The 22800-nt window shown below is 42.2% G+C and overlaps 1 protein-coding gene across 9 annotated transcripts in view; it reads left to right on the forward strand.

Moving 5' to 3' along the window:
• eya1 (EYA transcriptional coactivator and phosphatase 1) overlaps positions 1–22800 on the forward strand; it is a 192572-nt gene that overhangs the window by 47983 nt on the left and 121789 nt on the right. For all 9 annotated transcript variants that reach the window (XM_059645872.1, XM_059645871.1, XM_059645869.1 and 6 more), the window contains 3 exons: positions 8200–8263; positions 9025–9170; positions 9366–9488. In XM_059645872.1, the coding sequence (XP_059501855.1) occupies positions 8200–8263; positions 9025–9170; positions 9366–9488 (333 nt within the window). The remainder of the gene's footprint in view (positions 1–8199; positions 8264–9024; positions 9171–9365; positions 9489–22800) is intronic.

Here is a 22800-nt window from a genome sequence, read left to right on the forward strand (position 1 = left end):
TGCCTTACCTTGCTAATTAACACAACCGAGCATCCCTTAGGTGAACAAATTGCTGTACAGCAGAGTGTGCTATGTCCATCTGTCATCTACTCTATGTGCTGGCACTTTATGTGGCACACACATGGCATGGCAAGCAGGTATCCATGAGTCAAAGTCTTCAGGAAGTAGTTCCCCCCCTCTCCCCCCCGTGTTCCCTGGAGGTACAGCCAGTCAGAAGGTCCAAGAACAATAATTTGAAGGGAGCTGGCCCCGGTCAGACATTGGTCATGGTGTTGTCGGCCAAGGGTTCATGCCTCTGCAGCTGGTAGTTGGCCAGTGTCATTACATTGGATACATGGCAGAAAGTTCAGAAGTTGGGGGCTGTTTTAAAAGTGAAGGCTAGAGGGCTGTTTTATGTGTGACTTTTCAGAAGTTAAAATAGCTTGGTACTTCACCAAGAGCACTGTTGAAAGATTATTTTCAGATTGGTGGGTGTATAGCATAGTGTTCACCAGAAGTTGAAACTAGATTATTCCTTTTCCACATATTTATGAACCGCTTGATTTTCATAATTTCATAATTTGCAGGTGACACAAGACTTTGTAGTAGAGTGAACCGAGGAGAATAGTGTTCAGCTGTAAGAGGACCCAGATGGGGTGGTTAAATGGTCAGACACAGATGAAATGTGAAGCACAGAAGTCCGAAATGATAGGAAGTAAGAGAATAGAGTCTATCATCTAAAGGCTGCAGATCTAAATGGGTGAAGGAATAGTGTTGAAGGGAAATGGTTGAAGGGAGTAGGGCAGCTTGATAAGCGGATTTTAAAACATACAGGATCCTAAGCTTTTTGAATAGAGGCAGAGTACTAAAGCAAGGAAGTCATCACAAACCTTCATAAAGCACTAGTTAAGCCTCAACTGGATTCAATTCTTGGCATGATACTTGTGGAAGGACATGAAACTGAGGTGGTGCAGAAAAGATTAATGGAATTGTGACAAGAGAAAGGGATATCTGTAATGTGGGTACATTGAGGAAGGTGGAGCAGTTCTCTTTCGAGAAGAATAGATTAAAAGGAGATTTACTTTCCTGGTAGGATTGATTCAGAGTTGACAGAGAAAATAATTCCCATTGGTAGGGAGTCAAGAACTAGATGACACGGATTTAAAGTGATCGGCAAAAGGACCAGAGGTCTCACAGGAAATGTTTTGTTACCCAGCATGTGGTTATAGCCTAGTATGTGCTGCCTGACAGAGCCATATAGGTCATTTTGGTTGGGGCTTTCAAAAAAAGTTAGATAAGCATATGAAACAAAATGCAGAAAAGTTAGAGGAGTGATTCTTAGCTAACTTGATCCTGCAGAGAGATAGTATGGTCTTGAAGGGCTGAATGAGCTCTTTCAACATTGCAACCGTTCCATGAATAATCATTTAGCACTCAAAATTACATTCTGTGAGATTATGGATGATCTGAGACCACATTCCGTATAACTACCCTCACTCCATGTCCTTTAAGAGACTTAAGAAACTTCCAGTAACCATTGTGTGTCAAATTGTCCCATAACTTCATTCTTGAAAGGTCTAATTTTTAGTTTGTGCTTCTCAACTTCAATTCCCATCCAATTAACGTAGGTTCTCTTGATCCATACCACATACTCCTAAATATTGAAATCACATCACCCCTTAACCTTTTAAATTCCATGGAATACAACCCTGGTTTTTGTAATCCCTCATAATTTAACTGTTGGAGTCAGTATATCATTCTAGTAAGATTACAGAACATTCCCTCCAAGACTAGTATATCTTTCCTAAAGTATGATACACAGAACTACACATAGTACTCCATTGTGGGCTACCAAGGCTATGTATAGCTGTAGCGTCATTTCTCCCTTCCTACAAACCAGAATGTCATCATCTTTCTTTAGTTTATTTTCTGAACCTGTCCATGATATTTTAAGGATTTATAGTTCTGGACTCCCAACCCTCATTAGAACCTCCACAGTTTCTAGCTTGCTGCTACTTGTAACTAAAACGATAGGGCAGAGTACTTCCTAAGTGAATAATCGCACATTTGGCCACTTTGAAATCTATTTGCCAAATTTTGTCAATTCACTTAAAATTGCAGTGATACTGAAACTTATGTTTCCATTTACAGAGATTACAATCTGAACTTCCTTTATGTTACAGCAAATTTGGACATGTGGCTTTTTGTTCGATCATCTAAATCATTAATAACTACACTGTATTGTTGATGCTACAAAACAGCTCCTTGTGAGACACTCTACTGTTTAGAGTACCTGCCCATCAGCCTTATTACATGTCCTCTGCCGCTCAGCCTATTTCCTCACTAGTCAGGAATTCCATAATTTTTAACTGACAGTCTCTTATAAGGCAGTTTATCACATGTTTCTGGAAGCTTATTTTATTATCACACATAGGCATTCTGCTGCCTCCACCTCTTCCCACCCCAACTGTTATTTTAATGACCTTTTTCATAAACTTCAAACAGGTTCATCAGGAAAGAGCAGATGAATGACATCCTATGCTGTTTGATTCTGAGTTGAATGACCTCAATTAAATCATAAGACCATAACATATAGGAGCAGAAACTCCCATTTCCCCGTATCCAATTTACCAAGTATTTGCCCAGTCACTTAACCTGGATGTCTTCCTCTGCAAACCTCTTTGTGTCATCCTCACCATTTGCCTTCCAACCTATTTTTGTGTCAACCGCAGCAATCTGAAAAGATTAAAACCAAAAGAGTTGCAGATGCTGTAAATCAGAAACAAAAACAGAAATCACTGGAAAAGCTCAGCAGGTCAGACAGCATCTGTGGAGAGAAATCAGAGTTCCCCATGATCTGTTTCTCCATCTTTTGAGCATAAAACTCAATATAGCACTCTTTCTGGACTTATAACCAAGGTTCTGTACTTCTGAACATCACCACTTCACATCCAAATGATAGATAGAGATGTACAAGATGATGAGAGGCATAAATAGAGTGGATAGTCAGAGACTTTTTCCCAGGGTGGAAATTGCTATTACGAGGAGGCATAATTTTAAGGTGATTGGAGGAAGGTATAGGGTAGGTTCTTTACACAAAGCATGGTGGGTGTGTGGAATGCACTTCTGGCAGTGGTAGTGGAGTCAGATACATTAGAGACACTTAATCGACTCTTGAATAGGCACATGGAAGATAGTAAAATGTAGGCTATGCAGGGTAGATTGATCTTAGTAGGATAATAGGTCGGCACAACATCGTGGGCCGAAGGGCCTGTACTGTGCTGTACTGTTCTATGTTCTATGTTGTTCGAAATAACAGTCCGCTGCAGTTAAAGGTTAACATTTCATGAACCATTAATGTAACCATTAACTAGAGGATGATGAAAATTGAGAACTCATTTCTGCAGAGGGCTGTGGAGTCCAAGTCATTGAGTGTATTTAAGTCGGAGATAGATAAGTGCTTGATTAGTCAGGGGATCAAAGGGAGAAAGCAGGAGAATAGCAATGAAAAACATATCAGCCATGATTGAATAGCAGAGCAGGCTCGATGGGCCAAATGGCCTAATTCTCCTCCTATACCTTATGGTCTAGATTTGTTGAATGCTGTTTGACCTGATCATTTGTTGACATGCCTAAATCTATTTGCTCACTTAGAAGGAGCGGCACGGTGGCTCAGTGGTTAGCACTGCTGCCTTAGGGCACCGAAGTCCCAGGTTTGATTCCAGCCTTGGGCGACTGTCTGACTGCAGTTTGAACGTTCTCCCTGTGTCTGTTTCCACTCGGTACTGTGGTTTCCTCCCACAGCCCAAAGATGTGCAGGTTAGGTGGATTGGCCATGCTAAATTGCCAGTAGTGTCCAGGGTGGGAAATGCAGGGATAGAATGGGAGTTGGTCTGGGTGGGAGGTTCGTTGTGGACTCAGTGAGCCAAATGGCCTGCTTCCACACTGTAGGGATTCTATGAACTCTGTATCCATTGCCATTTAAAAAAAAAGTGCTGCCCCATTAAGAAAAAGTACACTCTAGCTTTCCCAGATCCAAAATGGATGTTCTAACGCTTCTTCAAATTAAGCTCAATTTATACGGTTTTGCTAATACCTAGGGGTAATTTTGACTTTGGGCATGAATGTATAACAGGCTGCTGATCAATCATACACTATCAACAGATGTCAGAACCCCCATTTAGTCTGTCTACATTCCTGGATACATTCTTGGGCCCATCCACGCCACTTTCAGCACTTTCCAACTTTGTCATCTCCAATCTCAGACATACAACTCTCCTTCACACAAGCGATTGATGTATATGGTGAAAGTTGAAGTCCCTGTATAAATCCCATGGGGATGTTAATTTTTCCATTCAGCTAATACAAGAGTACAGACTTCTTTTTCATGACCCTGTCTCTGTCTCCTAACTCCCAATCAATTATCAATCCATGTTGTAAGATTTACAATATTAGCTCATCTAAAAAGGAAGTTGGGCACTTGGAAATTTAATAAGCATGCTCCCAAGGGAGCAAAAGATAGGTTTGAAGGAGGAGATGATATTAATAGATGAAACAAAGAACTGAGGGGAGAGGTTGAGAATGCGGGCCCTTCATGGTAACCTCAGCTGGCATAGGAAGCCGTTGGTGTCACACTGCAAATCAACTGCCCAGCAAATTGAGCTAAATGCATTTGCCATGAGTGAATATTAGGCCTGCTTTTGATTCCTTTAGTGCTATTCTTGATAATGGATTGCATTTAATTCCAGCCATTATTTGCATTCATTTTGAACTGAAGTAAAAGTAATTTTTTCTACAGGTTATGCAGTAAGCGTAATTTGCTGTGTTTATAGTTCACGTATAGGCAAGAGAGGAGAGTGCATTTTGTATAAAAGAAAGAACAACCTGCATTAAATCCTTACAGTGCTTTGAACTAAATACCACCATTATTTTCTACATCAGGAGAAATGACTGGGATACGGTTGCAGAGCAGCCTATGTGATGTATTTATGATTGCTCAAGGAGATAGTTACTGAATGGTGCAATATTACTATCTTATATATATCATTTTTAACTGGAAGGGCAGCACAATACCAGGCACATTGGCTTCATCCCTAAATATGTATGCTTCAGGTTGTTTCCATACTTCCACAGGGTTTGATCCTCCCTTGGGTGACTGTCTGTATAGAGTTCGCACGTTCTTCCTGTATCTACCTGGGTTTCCTCCCACAGTCCAAAGATGTGCAGGCTAGGTGAATTGGCATGCTAAATTGCCCATAGTGTCCAGCGATGTTCAGGCTAGGTGGGTTAGCCAAGGGAAATGCAGAGTTACAGGGATATGGGATAGGATCTGGGTGGGATACTGTTTGGAGGGGTCAGTGTAGACTGACATTGTAGGGATTTGGTGAAATGTTTTTTTAAAATTCATTGAGGAAATACAGGCATCACTGGCTGGGCAAGCATTTATTGCCCATCTCTAACTACCCTTCAGAAAATGACTTCTTGAACTGCTGCAGTCCATTTGGTGCAGGAAACTCCCACAGTGCTGTTAAGGAGAAAGTTCCACAATTTGTGGAAGGTCGCCTGAGGCTTGGGTGTGAGATGGTACAGTTTGAATGAATGAATAAATGAATAAATGATTTTTTGAATGAATGAATGATTTGATTGTCACGTATATTTTACAGTGAAAAATACTGGGGAAAGGTTCCACTGTCATCACAATCAGGCATCATTTTGAATAGTTTAAGAGTAACAAAAAAACGATACAGCTGAAAGAGAGTCTATAACTCTGCCACCACTGCTTGGTGGAGTTCACATACATTCAAGATGATCAGAAAGGTTAAAGAAACAGTGGCCTTGGTTTCTCAAGTACAAAAACACAGAGGGGTAGAAATCATGCTTCATCTAGACAAGGTTCTGGTTAAAGCACTTGCAGGAGCACAACTTATTGTTTTATTAAAAATTAATTCACAGGATATTGGCCATGGAACATGTGCTGTGTAGATTTGCCAGAAAGCAAGGAGTGGGAGTGTTGATTGTTCAAATGGAGATGTGAGGAGGTGCCTTGAGAGAGAGAGAGAGAGAGAGAGAGTTCAGTGGAAAACTGCACGGTGCATTGTTCTGAAGAGAAGAATGCTGGGCAAGTTAAAGAACGTATTTTGGTTAGAATACCACCATCACTTTCCTGCCCAGCTGAAGTCCTTGCACATCTTGAGGCACCATATCGAGGTTCAAGGAGCCACATGTATTAATTTAAACATTAAACATCTGAGAAGGCTTGTCAGACTACATGCTAATACTAATCACCCCAATCTTCCCCACAATAGAAAACATCTCCGTTAGGGCAAAGTGCTTGAAGAACTTGACACAACTCCATCCACAGATTTAGCAACTTTCATTTTTGCAGAGGCGGGAGTCAGGGTGGGCCATAGTTTACAAATGCACTGGGACCTAGAGACAGCTGTCCTTTTAAATGACCAGCTGCCTCCACTGAAATGGGATTTTGGAGGCTGTGGTGTCTGGAATCCAGAGTCTGGAGATTAGACCAGGTAAAAGCATCTCTCTTCTCAATGCATTTCTGTTGGAAAACCACAATATCTGTTCCCAGTTTGTTCTATCACTTTGTACTCAGCCTGCTTTCAATAGTGAGTTCAACGAAGCAAAATCAAAATGCAACTTGAAAACCTATGTTAATGTCACTGCATTTGACCTATTAACGTACTGTGGCTAGCCAACGTTTCCCAAGGGGTTGGTGAAAGCAGCCCACTGCATTGCATTTAACATAGAAATCGGCATTTTCCTGACGTGCTTAAATTTTTCTTGGATTTCATGTCCCACTCCAATATCCAAGCTTTTATCCATGTTGTGTGTGCATGAAGTCCACAATTTTCTGTCCAGTGGGACCATTTCCACCATTGTTTGGGACTAAACTGCTGAACGGATTGCCTTTCTGTTGTAGAACCTCTTGCTCCTGGTTTTTGTTTCCACTAATTCAGGTCACGCAAGTCCTGTAATGAGACAGTGATCTGCCATCAATTTATACCCAATTCTAACACTGTGAAACACATGGATTGAAATTTATCGGTAGAAAGCATGCAGTTTCCAACAATTGTTCCGCTCAGATGCTAAGGCCGACACAAGGCACAGACTAACAGACGTCGATATTTTCTAATCAGCTTGCTCAGGGATGCTGTCAAGGGTTTTGGTGGCATTATAGTGTCCCTACCTCTGAAGCAGGTGACCCAGCACCAGAGGTGAGTAATAATATCCCTGAGCAGATTGATTAGAAAATACCTTTAGACACCCTACCACACACCAGTGGAGCAGTTGGGACTTGAACCCAGGACTCTAGGCTGAGAGGTAAGCGACAGTACAGTAGCCCGTGGAACTGACAGTTGCGGATATTTTTCTAATCAACCCATTCAGAGGCCTCTGGTTGGACTTGAACCCAAGTCTGCCAGCTCAGAGGTAGGGACACTACCACTACCCTAAGAAACAACTGATCTTAGTGACACATATCAATACATAGATTGGAATATTTTCTGATCATCCTGCTCTGAGATATTACTACTCATCTATGTAGTAGGTGAGACTTGATCCAATGTCTCCTAGCTGAGAGGTGGGGTCACTGCTACTGCGCCACAAGAGTCCCTATCTAGCAGATGTAAATATTACTGTATTGGTGAATTCACCAGTATTGAATTAGCTTCTGAAATGGTGCTGTAATTGGCTTTAGCATGCTGGAGCTAAGGAAGTAAAGGCAGGGTTAGCTTAAGTTTTAGTTGAATCAGATAGTGCACAGTAGGATTGTCCCTATAGACATCATTCAAGGCCAAGGGAAAGTTAGGAAGTAATCCAGTACTGTGAGCCTCGGTGAAGATGGAAGCTTTACAGTGTCTCGGCCATTGATAGCTATTCCATGATTTGAGCTGGAACATGTGCTACTGTGTCAGCTGAGAGCAGCGTTACAGTTTAACTTTGCTATCCCCCACTGTTCTCAGGAATGAACAGAAACAAAACTGAGAAACAACGAGAAAGACTGCCTTTGCAAATTACACAAATTGATGGAAAAGGAGAATCGAATGAAAACTTTTACTAGATTACAGATCATTTAAAATATAAACAAATTGTTGAGAGGCATTAATGAACATGACTGAAGTAACACATTTCTAAAGCCTTCAGAATTATGTTAACAATAAATGTACTCTGTAACCAACCTCTCCCTTATTTACTTCTCTACAGCAATTGGTAGCGGCTTTAGCCCAAGACAAACTCATCACTTTTCACCTCAGATTTATCCTTCCAAGTAAGATTTCTATTATTCTACAAAAAGCATGCAGTAAAAAACACAATTTAAATTCATAACGAGCAAGCTTCTTCTCTTCCAACATATTTTAGCTTCATTACTTGTGTGGAAAGTATGACTCCATGTCTTGAACTGATTATTGTCTCCAAATTATTCATATACAAATTTAAACCTCTTCAGGATAACATTAGTTATGAACTGTGGATGCTGGCAATCTGAAGCAAAAACAGAAATTTCTGGAGAAACTCAGCAGGTCTGGCAGCATCTATCAGAGAAAAAATGAAATTCTGAAGAAAGGTTGACATGTTAACTCAGTTTTCTCTCTTCTCAGATGCTGCCAGACCTGCTGAGTTTCTCCAGTAATTTCTGTTTTTATTGTTTCAGCTTTCCAGCATTTCTTTAGTGTATATTATTTATGGCCTGTTTTAATTAGACATCGAAGTGGTAGAATTAGCTGTAAATCAATAGCTGATGCTCATCTGTATAGCAAAAATGAAAGAACTGCATTAGCTGCAAATCAGGAACAAAGACAAAGTTGCTGGAAAAGCTCAGCAGGTCTGGAAGCATCTGAAAAGGAAAATACAGAGTTAACATTTCAGGTTTAAGGAAGGGTCACTGGGCCCGAAATGCTAACACTTTTTACCTTCACAGAAGCTGTCAGATCTGCTGAGCTTTTCCAGTAACTTCGTTTTTGTTCCCATTTATATGGATTTTAATCATTTGTAAATCTCTGTTCTTTGTCTGTTATTTGTCATAAACAGCAGGTCATACCCACACATTCTCCCTACACCTTCATCGCAAACCATGGCATCATATGGACACTCACCATACGCTACAGGAATGCAGCAAGCATCAATTTATGCAACGTATCCACAATCAGGACAACATTATGGAATCCCATCCTACGGTAAACAGATACATTCCTTTTTCATTGAATTTTTTTTAAATAACCAAAAAGATTGCAAACAGCTAAAACAAATAAATCTTAAATTTTTTTTAGAATTATAAATTTTATCAGATTCTAACTCTTCTGTTTCTGATATGCTTAAATAAGAACCTGCAGATCTGAAATCACTAACCAGTATTGGTACATTATGGGCAGGCATCAAGACTGAAGGTGGATTGACACAATCGCAGTCACCTGGCCAAACAGGATTTCTGAGTTATGGTTCAAGTTTAAGTGCACCTCAACCAGGCCAAGCCCCTTACAGTTACCAAATGCAAGGTCTGTGTCATTCTTTTTGTGATTTAAGCTGTATTGTTTAACTAATGTATGCAACTTTAAAGACTCAGGTCTGGATTTTCACAGACTTTCCAGGGATCTTCCACAGTAATGGGTGGAACCCTGATTCAGAATTCCCATCCTATTTCTGACAGATCCTATTATTGCGGACATGACAGAACTGGGGCAAGGCGTGACTCCTATGTGTGGTAATTCCAAACTCAGCAGAGCCGTGTGAATTTTAATGCTGTGTTCGAACAGAGCCCATCTTCATTGGAGTCAGTGAAAGCTCAGTTTGAAGTCACAGGACTTTAGGGACATTCTCAATGAAGGGGGTTGTAAGCTTGAGAACTGTCAAGTTGTTGAAATGGTTAAAAATTGATAAGGAACTGTACGTCTCTGACCATGAGAGTTAGAAAATATCTTCTAGCTGTCTTAGTCACAATTTGAAATGATAATCCAAAATTATAACTATATTGTTAATAAGCTGCACTGCGCTTCACATCCTGTGCTTATCGTGGTGATAGGGGAAGGTGACGTTATGCATGCATGGTTTGACAGCTTAGAAGTGTTATTCATGGATTAGTTGACTTTATGGAATAATGACTACAAATGTGTTTGTTTCTATTGGGGATTAAACATTTGCATGGATTTAAATATTTTGAATGGGGTTTTATGAGTGGATCTTTTTTTTGCAGTGAACCCTATAATAGATGTAAAAATATATTTAATTTCAGTATAGTGCGTGAGGGAATCATGACTTGGCATGGGGACATAGGTTGGCATGGAAGATATGAGGGGCCATTGAAGTAAATGGATCATAAATTGGTATTTATAGGGATCTGGAATGGGTGAGGGATATAGAGTCAGAGCAAGGAGACCTAATATTTAAGGAAACAACTAAGTCTTAGAGAAACAAAGATTCCTTTGCCTCGGCATTAGGGAGCTGATGTGACCACCTTTGATCTGTGTATTGGGACAGCATGCCCACTCCATCCTGCACACTCCATCCTGCACTATCTACCACACGGCCCCAGAAAATGATCTTGCCTTTTGGAACACAGTGTCCTGAGGCAGGTCTGGCGTACCAGAGAAGTTCCTGACTCAAACAAAAATCCAGGCCCAAGTGTTTGCCACCGATATTGTATTTGTTTTCATCACCCCTGTACCTGTACCAAGGTGTTTTTATGCACAAAGTAATGCTGCTGTTAGGGAGTAAATGGCAAGCGTAAGCATAGCATTGAAATGCAACCTGGTTGAGAAAGCTTAATATATTTTCATGTACTTCTCTGTTCACATGCGAAGGAACAAATAATGTAAAGCCTTGGTCATGTTAGAATTTACAGCCATATGTGTGAAAGGAAACATTTCAATTTTTTTTTCAAAATAAACAATGTAGTGACAATGCAACTAGGTGCGATTGTAATTAGTTGCTCTTATTCCTTAATACCGTTAGGGAAGATTAAAATGTGGGTGCAGTTGGTAATCCTGCAAAATGATTTTGCTTTCTTTCGATTTGTGAGACCACCAGATTACCCAGGTTTGAAGACCATGTAGCAACAAAGAATATTTATTCCACATCCCTCTTGACTATAACATTTGAGCAGTTACAGACCAGTTAGTCTGATGTCAGTGGTAGGAAAATTATCTGAAAAATTTCTGAGGGACAAGATTAAACAATACTTGGAAAGTCAGGGATTGATCAGGGCTAGTCAGCACAGATATTTTTCATGAGAGCTCTGTCTGATTAATTTGAGTTTTTTTGATAAGTTGACTAAATATATTGATGAGGGTAGTGCAGTTGATATGGCTTACATGGACTTCAGTAAGGATTTTGACAAGGTCCCAAATGGAAGGCTGGTCCCAAAAGTAAGACCCAGTCTATGCCCGAAACATCAACTTTCCTGCTGCTCTGATGCTGCTTGGCCTGTGGTGTTCATCCAGCTCCACACCTTGTTATCTGGGATCCAAGGCAAGTTGGTCAACTGGATCCAAAGTTGCAAATAGAAGGCAAAATGTGACGGTGGGGGGTTGTTTTTGTAATTGGAAGCCTGTGTGACTGGCAATGTACCACAAGGTTCCTTGCTGTTTATGTACGTTAACAATTGAATGTGAATATAGAAATTATAATTAGTAAGTTTATAGATGACTCAAAAATTGGTGATGTTGTTGATAGTGAGGAGGATGGTCTCAGGCTACAGTCTGATATTGATCAGCTGATAAATTGGGAAAAGCAGTGTGATAGATATTATTAACTCCTTATAAGTGCAAATACTGCATTTTGGGAGATCTAATAAAGGAAGGATATAAACAATGAATGGTGTATCCTGAGGGGGTACTGAGGAACAAAGGAGCTATGGTGTAAAAATCCATAGATCACTGATGGTATTAGCGCAGATAGACTGGGTGATGAAAAAGCCATACAGGATGCCTGCCTGCATTAGCCAAGGTGTGGAATATAGGATCAAGGAAGTCTTCTTTCAACTTTTTAAAATATTAGTTAGTCCACAGATGGAATGCAATGTGCAATTCCGGTTGCCACATTATCCTATGCTCCAGTCAAAGAAATCCCAGCCTATCCAGCCTTTCTTGTTACTCAAACCTTCCAACCCCGCAATAATCCTGTTGAACACTTCAACGCTTACGGTGCCATCTTGGGTACAAACGTACGTCGATACAGAATCTTAGATAATGGGTGCCTGGGAGCTGAGGCTTCGTTCTTGCTTCTCTGGGCTATCCAGCTTGACCAACAGATGCCAATATCTCAGGGTACACTCCATGGGCAGCATCACTTGCATCCCCTGCCCATGGAGGTCGGCATTGGACACGCACCAGCCTCACTACATTATCATGACACGTCTCTGACTCGCATGTAATCAGCACTTAAATACTACACTATGAGTCGCACCAAAACATTGCTGCTATGCTCAAGGGCAGAAACTCCTGGAATAGATTAATGACATCTGCAGTGAGTACAGATTTCTTACAAGCGTTCAAAAGTTGGCAAAGCTCCAGGAATGGCAAGCATTGTCTAAATGTAGAAATTGGCTAAAAGTTATCTGTTTTAGAAGATTGCATAACTGCATGCAATCAGGAGAGACCAGTGTTGGTGATGGTGAGTAGAAGTTACATTATGCCTGAATGGGGTGTGATTAATGACCAGGTCTGATATTTTTTGTTCCGTGTTTATATGTTCTGTTTTATTACTTCCCTCACTTCACTTCACTTCCTTTATTCCACATGTTCCTCACCTGCTTCATTTTTGCCCATCTCTACTTCCTCACCTGTCTCACTCTCACCTTTGTATCCTTTTGATTTCCATTCTCATTTTTGTACCTCCTTTTCAACAAATTCTGAATAATTTTACTTTCTCTTTATTATTGTATGGCTTCGAAGCTGTTTGTGGGTAGATGGGGCAGAAATGTCATCTGTATGATGGAAAAAGAGGGATCTGTGTTTGATCCAAACAGATTTAGGGCTGCTGAGGAATTAATGTATCGAGAGTTTGTCTCTCGATGCAAATTGCCTTTAACCTGCTTATTCCCAATTTTATCTGAGGTAGGAATTCGGGTTGGTGATCAGCCTGACCCAAAGCTCCAAGCCTCATGAGGGGGTTTTTGTGTTAGTGTCCCTACCTCTAGGCCAGGAGGAGCAGGTTCAAGTCTCATCTGCTCCAAAGATGTAATATCATGTACCTGAAGCGATTAAATAAATTACCCACACGCCTTTTCATAGTTCAGCTTTTTGCTGCTGTCAGCTGGATTTGCTGAGCGATGGACTAACAACTTGATGGGTTCAGGTGTCTGCCTGGTGAATCCAGTGACCCCTCCAAAGGCTGTCCTCACAAGGCTGCTAAACTGCCCATCATCCTTCCCACCATTCCCACCTACTCTGTCATGCCAATACAATACTGAAGCATCTGATCTTCCCCTGTCATCAACAGCTCACACCAGCCTTGTAGCTTGCCCACCCCCCACCTCTTGTTAACCCCATGTTCCCATTACGGAAATGCTTCCTGCTATGGGTTGTCAGTGGCCAGTTGTCTTTCCTTGGAAGAGTCAGTGATTGAACAGGTTGGGCACCAAGGCAAAGGATTGATCTTTAACATCAGAGACTCGCTGCAGAATTGAAGCCACACAGTGGATCCCACTGCCAGTTTGCTGGCTGACCGCCTCCCTGCGACCAGCTCAGCAAAGAATTTGCCAAGATCTCTTGTTGAGAATGAAAGGGGAGTTGTCCAGGCACTCTCAAGGGAAACGATAAATTTGCTGAGCAGGACTCAAGGAGACAATGGGAACAACGTCTAATTATTAAATCACGTCTGTTTTGAGGCACCTTTTGGAAATGGTGTGTATGTTGGGATGACAGCCAACGTTTCTGGGTCTTCATGTTTACTTCCCACTTTGACCCCCAATTTCTCAGGGGCCTGATGCCAGCACTCCCAGCAAAGTTGACTGTGTCCGTTTGGTCCCAAAGGAACAACTTCATCTTCTTTCAGGTCATTAGTAGCCAATTTCTAGCTCAATGTGTCTAAAAGAGCACTTAGAGCAGAGATTCTAATGGACCCTTGGAGTAAGACTTTAAAAAGGGTGAGGATACAGGAACACTAAAGGAACACAGGCGACAACAGCTGAAAAATTCAGCTCTGTTGTATGGCTTCACTTGCAGTGGGTTTGTGATACAGAGAAGCGTGCCCTCCTTTGGGCTAATGAGATGCACACCTCCTTGTGCCCCACAAGTTCTGCTCTGTTCTACTTCAGGGCCACTTCATCCAACTAGAGAGGGGCAGAATATCCCTGGTTCTGTAATGATGTCGCAGTTGAATAATCAAAGCTATGTAGAGTGAATGGGAGCTGGAAGTCTGATTGGTAGCTTTGGAATCTGTGTGAGAGTGCCATGTGAGATGAAGTATTTGGGTGTTTGGCATGAGCCCTGACTGTTATTATGATTTGAGTGACGGAGGTGCATTGAGCAGTATAAAAGGTGGATCTCATAGAGTTGTACAGCACAGAAACAGGACCTTCAGCCCAATGATGGTGCAATGGTGGGAGATGTCCTTTAAAAATGCATTCGCTGACCTTGACCATCTTCTTGGGGCATTTGATCTTGTGCAATGATGTTGCCAGATTAGTCTGTAAACAATGAGCTCCCATTTGATTCAGAAGATTTGCTTTGAGGGCCTCTGGGCCCCTATGCCAACATGAACCTGGAAAGATCCAGATACATGTCACTCAGGAGTAGGCCAGTTCATGTCTTGCACCTTCTCCACCATTCAGTAAGATTGTACCTGGTCTAGTAGGTTGTCTCAATTTCATATTGCTGCCTATATCAACCTCTGTGTGAAAAATATCCAATGACATCACCCTTGCTACTCTCTAGTGAAGAGAGTTCCAAACATCCATAACTCTCTTGGTGAAAGAAAATCTCCATCTTAAGTGGTAAGCCCTTTATTTTCAAACTGTGTTCCCTAGTCCTAGCCTCTTCCAAAACTGAAAACATCTTTTCAGTGTCCACCCTATCCAGTCCTGTCAAGGTCTTTGAAGACTGCATAAGATTGTTTCTTATTCTTCCAAAGTCCGATGGATAGAGTCCAAACCTGCCTGCAATGATAATCACAATGACCACCCTGCTTCTCACCCACCCAGACATCCAGTTTCCCACACATCAGTTGAGTGAACTTTCTCCAAACTGCTCCTGGTGCATTTACAGCAATTTTTTTTATTAACTGACACCCGTGAGGCCAGACATTTGACAGTTGATTAAATATTCTGATTGATCAAGGGGTCCGCATAATCAATGTAGACGCACACACTAAGCAATAGACTCATAAGATAGGGGTTATATACCTGACTGTTATATTTTATTCACAACATAAATCACTTAAATAATAATGCAGCTTTGCCCTAAATAAAACTTAACAGCAGAGAGATTTACCAGGATGTTCCCACGAATGGAAGGTTTGAGTTATAAAAAGAGGCTGGATATCCCCACCCTTGTCTGCCTTCCGGAGAGACCACTCTCTCCGTGACTCCCTTGTCTGCTCCACAATCCCCTCTAACCCCACCACACCCAGCACCTTGCCCTGCAACCACAGGAAGTGCTGCACTTGCCCCCATACCACCTCCCTCACCTCTATCCCAGGTCCCAAGATGACTTTCCATATCAAGCAGATGTTCACCTGCACATCCGCCAATGTGGTATACTGCATCCACTGTAGCTGTTGTGGCTGCCTGTACATTGGAGAAACCAAGCGGAACTTGGGGACCGCTTTGCAGAACACCTCCGCTTGGTTCGCAATAAACAGCTGCACCTCCCAGTCGCGAACCATTTTAACTCGCCCTCCCGTTCCTTAGATGACATGTCCATCCTGGGCCTCCTGCAGTCCCACAATGATGCCACCTGACGGTTGCAGGAACAGCAATTCATATTCCGCTTGGGAACCCTGCAGCCCAATGGTATCAATGTTGACTTCGCAAGCTTCAAAGTCTCCCCTTCCCCCACTGCATCCCAAAACCAGCCCAGCTCGCCCTCTCCCCCACCTGTATCCCAAAACCAGCCCAGCTCATCCCCACTTCCCTAACCTGTTCTTCCTCTCACCTATCCCCTCCTCCCACCTCAAGCCGCACCTCCATTTCCTACCTACTAACCTCATCCCACCTCCATGACCTGTCCGTCCTCCCTGGACTGGCCTATCCCCTCCCTACCTCCCCACCTATCTTCTCCTCTATCCATCTTCGGTCCGCCTCCCCCTCTCTCCCTATTTATTTCAGAACTCTCTCCCCATCCCCCGCTCTGATGAAGGGTCTCGGCCTGAAACGTCAGCTTTTGTGCTCCTGAGATGCTGCTTGGTCTGCTGTGTTCATCCAGCTCCACACTTTGTTATCCTGGATAGACTGGGACTTCTTTCACTGGAGCATAGCGGAGGTTGAGAGGAGACCGTATAGAAGTGTATAAAATCATTAGGGGTATAGAATAGCAAGTTTCTTTTCCCTACGATGGGGATTTCAAAGCTGAAGGCATATTTTTAAGATGAGAGAAGAAAGATTTTAAAGAATACATGAGGGGCAATATTTTTACACCAAGTCTAGTTCACAGTTGCAATGTTGAGAAGACAATTAGATAATTATATTAATAAGAAATGTTTGGAGAGACATGGGCGAGGAGCAGGAAGGTGGGACTAGTTTAGTTTGGGATTATGGTCAGCATGGTCTAGTTAGACCGAAGAAGGGTCCATTTCTTTGCTGTATGACTCTATGAGAGCCTTCTCATTCGCACCATCAAGTGACTACTCGGGTATCACAGTTTTTGCACTATTTGAGGTACGGGTATATCATTTTTTTCCGGTTCATTAAGAGTGCCAGTTCAAAAAGGTGCTGGTTAAAGCAGAGTTTCTCCGTTTCTCCAAAGATATTCAGACCAGTAACAAAACATTGCACTTTTACATTCAGTGTACTTCACAACAAATGACAACTTTCCAATTACCTTCCTAATCACACATCCTCTCATTGTCTTTAATCACAGAGAGCCGTTACTGTCAGTACGTTCTGATAACTTATTAGCCGTTTGAAAATATTGATTTCCTTCTCTTGCTGCCAACATATAGAGCTACGCTGCTGTCTCTTTGGTATGTTGATCATCTGCCTTCTGAGTCTGGAAGTGCATCTATTTTAATCATTCATGAGATGAGGACATCGCTTTTAGACAGCATTTATTGTCCATCTCTAATTGACCAGAGGGCAGTTGAAAATCAACCACATTACTGTGGGCTGGAGTCACATGTAGGCCAGACCATATAAGGATGGCAGCTTTCTTCCCTAAAGGACAGTAGTGAACCAGATGGGTTTTTCGGCAATGGATTCATGGTCATTACTAGATTCTTAATTCCAAATGTACTTTACTTCATTCCAATTCCACCATCTGTTGTGTTGGGCTTCGAATCTAGAACATTATCTGGGTCTCTGGATTAACAGTACAGTGATAATACCACAAGGCTGTTACCTCCCCTCATTTTACAGCAATAAGAGGAATGTTAAAAGAGCTGCACATTGCTTTTAAAAGACACAATTCTTGGCAACAATCTGTCAGTCTTGCTCCAATAGGATTGTGCAGATGGAGTATACCATGGAAAAATGTGAACTTGTCCACTTTTGATTTAGAGTCATTGAGCTGCACGGCATGGAAACAGATCCTTCAGTTCCAACATGTCCATGTCAACCAGATATCCTAAATTACTAGCCCCATTTGCCACTGTTTGGCCCCTATCTGGCTAAACCCCTCCTATTCATATACCCATCTGGATGCCTTTTAAATGGTGTAATTGAACCAGCTTGCACCACTTCCTCTAGCAACTTATTCCATACATGCACCACACTCTGTGTGAAAAAGTTGCCCCTTAGGTCCCTTTTAAATCTTTCCACTCTCACCTTAAACTTGTGCCTCTCTAGTTTTGGACTCCCCTACCTTGATGAAAAGACCTTGGCTACTCACCTTATCCACACTTTTCGTGATTTTACAAACCTCTATAAGGTTACCCCTCAGTCTCCGACGCTCTAAGGAAAATTGCCCCAACCTATTCAGCCTTGTCCCTATCGCTCAAACTCTCCAACCCTGGCAACATCCTTGTAAATCTTTTTTGAACCCTTTCAAGACTCACAGCATCCTTCCTATAACAGGGACACCAGAATTCAATGCAGTATTCCAATAGTGACCTCACTACTGTCCTGTACAGCCGCGCACACTAACCAATAAAAGCAAACATACCAAACACATTCTTCACTATCCTGACTACCTGCAACTCCACTTTCAAAGAACTACGAACCTGCACTCCAAGGTTTCTTTGTTCAGAAACACTCCCTAGGGACTTACCCTTAAGTGTATAAGTCCTGCCCTGATTTGCCTTTCCAAAATACAACATCTCTTATTTATCTAAATTAAACTCCATCTGCCAGTCCTTGGTCCAATAACCTATCTGTTTTGATTTGATTTGATTTATTGTTAACACATGTACCTTGGTACAGTGAAAAGTTTGTTTTCCATGCAGTACAGGCAGATCATACCATACAAAGATCACAGGGTCACTGAACAGATTGACGAATTCAAAGATATAGCTGCAAAGAAGATGCATAAAAAGCAAGATCACCATCAGAGTTGAAATTTGAGGCCCATTCAGAAATATAATAAAGCAAGGAAGAATCTGTTCTTGAATCTGTTGGTATAAGTGTTTAAGCTTTTGTATCTTCTGCCTCATCGAAAAGGTTGGGGGTGATTGTAACCGGGATGGGAGGGGTCTTTTATGATGTTAGATGACTTCCCAAGGCAGCAGAAAGTGTAGGAAGAGAAGGAAAGCGGAATATTATTTAATTGGGGAGAGACTGTAGATGAAACCTTTATAGTTCTGAATCTTCACAGTTAATCTACATGAATAGATAAGCATCCACTGTTCTTTTCAGAGTTTTGTGTTCAAATTCAAATTTGTAACTTTATGGGCAATGAACAGGAGAGTTCAACTAATTGAACAGTTCAGTCAAAAAACTGACACAGTCGCATTAGACTGAATGGCTTCCTTCTGTACTGTGCCATTAGAAGCTCCATAATTCGATGTAGCAACAGACTATATTGGAACATTTGTGATCTTTCCTTTTGTATTTATTCTGAATTCAGCATTGCGTTCTGCTTTCCAAATAGTACTTGTGTTTTCCAACACGCAGATTCTGAAACAACAGAAGTCAGCGATTTACAGAATTTATTTTCACTTCTTAATACAATTGACAATCTACTATTATAAGAACAAATGCAATAAGAATTATGTATGGGAAAAATATACTTGCAAGTTATAGCTCTTTCACCTGTAGAAATAAAATGATTACAACATAGATGTCAGGATCCAAGATGTAACCAGTGTTACAACTGAACTGTTTTGATATGCTGAATTCCCTACACCCCCCCTGTAATCATTGCAGATTGTTTGTTTATCTTTTGTGTTCCATGGTTTGCCATTCACTTGGTCAGATAATAAAGTACCTTTGTCATTCCACTGGTTAGATTAGACATTTTTTGTGTTCATGGAATTGACTTTGGGTTAAGTAGAAACCTTTTGCATCTCTGGAGGCACATGGCCAGCCATCTCCTCCCGGAGGCTCAGAAATAGCAAGAACTCCAAATGCTGGAGTCAGTGGTAAAACAGTGCGATGCTGCCTGGCTTGCTGTGTTCGTCCAGCTCCACACTGTGTAATCTCCTCCTGGATGCTGATCTTGAAGAAGATCAAAGCCAAGTCTGGGAGCAGTCACATTCCATGGAACAACTGCAAGATTTTAAACTCAGAATCATTCTCACTGTCATGTTGATTACAGCTGTGCTGTGCTTTAGATGCAGCCACTATAGCTTGTGAGTATAATTATTTTTGACCACAGAGGGCTAAATACTGTCTGACTGTTATAATCAGGAGGAGAAAGGAAGTTGCAGATAAATTTGGGAGGCATAAGACCTCCAAGCTTTCAGTAAACATGTGTTCCATTCATCCGCATTAGAATGGACTTGCCCTGTCTGTACTGAAAGGATTTATCCCCATGTTAGAGAAACTAGAAGGAATAGTTTAAAAACAAGTGGTCACCCATCTATGACTGAGATAAGATAATAAAATGTGAGGCTGGACGAACACAGCAGGCCAAGCAGCATCTCAGGAGCACAAAAGCTGACGTTTCGGGCCTAGACCCTTCATCAGAGAGGGGGATGGGGGGAGGGAACTGGAATAAATAGGGAGAGAGGGGGAGGCGGACCGAAGATGGACAGTAAAGAAGATAGGCGGAGAGAGTGTAGGTGGGGAGGTAGGGAGGGGATAGGTCAGTCCAGGGAAGACAGACAGGTCAAGGAGGTGGGATGAGGTTAGTAGGTAGCGGGGGGTGCGGCTTGGGGTGGGAGGAAGGGATGGGTGAGAGGAAGAACCGGTTAGGGAGGCAGAGACAGGTTGGACTGGTTTTGGGATGCAGTGGGTGGGGGGGAAGAGCTGGGCTGGTTGTGTGGTGCAGTGGGGGGAGGGGACGAACTGGGCTGGTTGAGGGATGCAGTAGGGGAAGGGGAGATTTTGTAACTGGTGAAGTCCACATTGATACCATATGGCTGCAGGGTTCCCAGGCGGAATATGAGTTGCTGTTCCTGCAACCTTCGGGTGGCATCATTGTGGCAGTGCAGGAGGCCCATGATGGACATGTCATCAAGAGAATGGGAGGGGGAGTGGAAATGGTTTGCGACTGGGAGGTGCAGTTGTTTTTTGCGAACTGAGCGGAGGTGTTCTGCAATGTGGACTTCACCAGTTTCAAAATCTCCCCTTCCCCTACTGCATCCCTCAACCAGCCCAGTTCGTCCCCTCCCCCCACTGCACCACACAACCAGCCCAGCTCTTCCCCCCCCACCCACTGCATCCCAAAACCAGTCCAACCTGTCTCTGCCTCCCTAACCGGTTCTTCCTCTCACCCATCCCTTCCTCCCACCCCAAGCCGCACCCCCCGCTACCTACTAACCTCATCCCACCTCCTTGACCTGTCCGTCTTCCCTGGACTGACCTATCCCCTCCCTACCTCCCCACCTACACTCTCTCCACCTATCTTCTTTACTCTCCATCTTCGGTCCGCCTCCCCCTCTCTCCCTATTTATTCCAGTTCCCTCCCCCCATCCCCCTCTCTGATGAAGGGTCTAGGCCCGAAACGTCAGCTTTTGTGCTCCTGAGATGCTGCTTGGCCTGCTGTGTTCGTCCAGCCTCACATTTTATTATCTTGGAATCTCCAGCATCTGCAGTTCCCATTATCTATGACTGAGATAAGACAACTTTATGTTTCTCACAAGGTTGCCAAGTGGAATTCTCTCCCCCAGAGAGCAGTGGAGAATGTTCATTGAATATTTCCAGGGCCGAAGATAAATAGATTTTCTACTGACAAGAAAGTCAAAGGATGTAAAAGATGCCTAGGGAAATAAATGCAATGGTCACATCAGCAATGATCTTATCAAATGGCAGGAGCCAAATGGTTTACTGTGACTCCTCATTTGTATGTTTGCAAGCCTGTATAAGCTGTTTTGACTGGCTGTAGCACCCAACAGGCGTTAGCCTTGTCGTACAAAATTTCCTTTGTTTAATAAGTTAAAAAGTTACTACTTTTATGTTCCTTACTGCCCTTTCCTCACACATTTGCATTGTCTTGTTTGGTAGGAAGATTTAACTGTTCCAAGTCGCTTAAACTTCTATAGTTATCCAATGTCTCATTACTCACGTTAAAAAATGCATTTCGGCAGGACAAGGATATCCATCCTGTCTCTGATTAGCACTTAAATATCTTGGTTCGCGCTGGCAGTTTCACTAATTGGATAGCACCTACAATCTGAATAATTATGTATAACTTTGAGGATGAGAAAATGATTACATAGTAGTTTAATGCATATTAACATGTCACTTATTTTAATCTTGTTGTGGAAGCTTGGTCTATGAATATAAATGAAAATTTTGTGCATCTCATGTTGTAATTACAAACTTTACAAATTGTGTCATTAAGCCTGAGGCATGTAAAATGCTCATTACAGATGTACAGGCTTGTTTGCCATCACCTACATTAAAGTATAAACTGGTAATTGGTACAGAATAAATCAGTTTGAAATTCTTGATTTTAAAGAGCCCATCTGGACTTCATAGGCATTTCCCTAGAGAGGTCTTCTAACTCCTGCCACATATATTGTGTACTGATGATAGACGTAGCCCATGGCAAAGGAGCCGATCAACCAAAGCAAATAGACTCCTGTCAGAAAGCCACAAAGGAGGCTTGCGTCTTGCCCAGAAAAATGGGAATTAGGAAAAAATGCTCGACACATGGGAGCTGCAAACTAGTCCCAGCAGGTCTTCAGTCTTCAAATGCAGCTGATGTTCCTAGCTTTTATGTGAGCTTTTGCTCTCTCTTGACTTGCCCTCTGACCTATAGGTTTAAGCTTTTATCGTATTTGGAAGTGCCTATCTAGCTAATTTGTTCTACAGAGAAGCCTGAGTGTTACAGAGTGGCGCGAGACTTGAGCTTTGGAGATGAAACCACACAATGGTTGCTAAATTACACAGGAAGAATATTGGCTTACACTTTAAAGGATGAGAGTTGATGAAAACTTTATTATTAAACTACTCTTGTAATTTTCACCCATCTTACCTTATTAAATTGGTATGTCAAAGCCAGCAGGACTGGTTAGGCCACACAGTGCCTTGTATCAAACCTGGTTTACGTTTGTTACGGTCTGTAAGACCTCCCCATGAGCTGATGACCACAGGATGAAAGGGCCACGCTCATT

Source organism: Stegostoma tigrinum, chromosome 5, assembly GCF_030684315.1.
Source record: "Stegostoma tigrinum isolate sSteTig4 chromosome 5, sSteTig4.hap1, whole genome shotgun sequence".
NCBI classification, from domain to species: domain Eukaryota; kingdom Metazoa; phylum Chordata; class Chondrichthyes; order Orectolobiformes; family Stegostomatidae; genus Stegostoma; species Stegostoma tigrinum.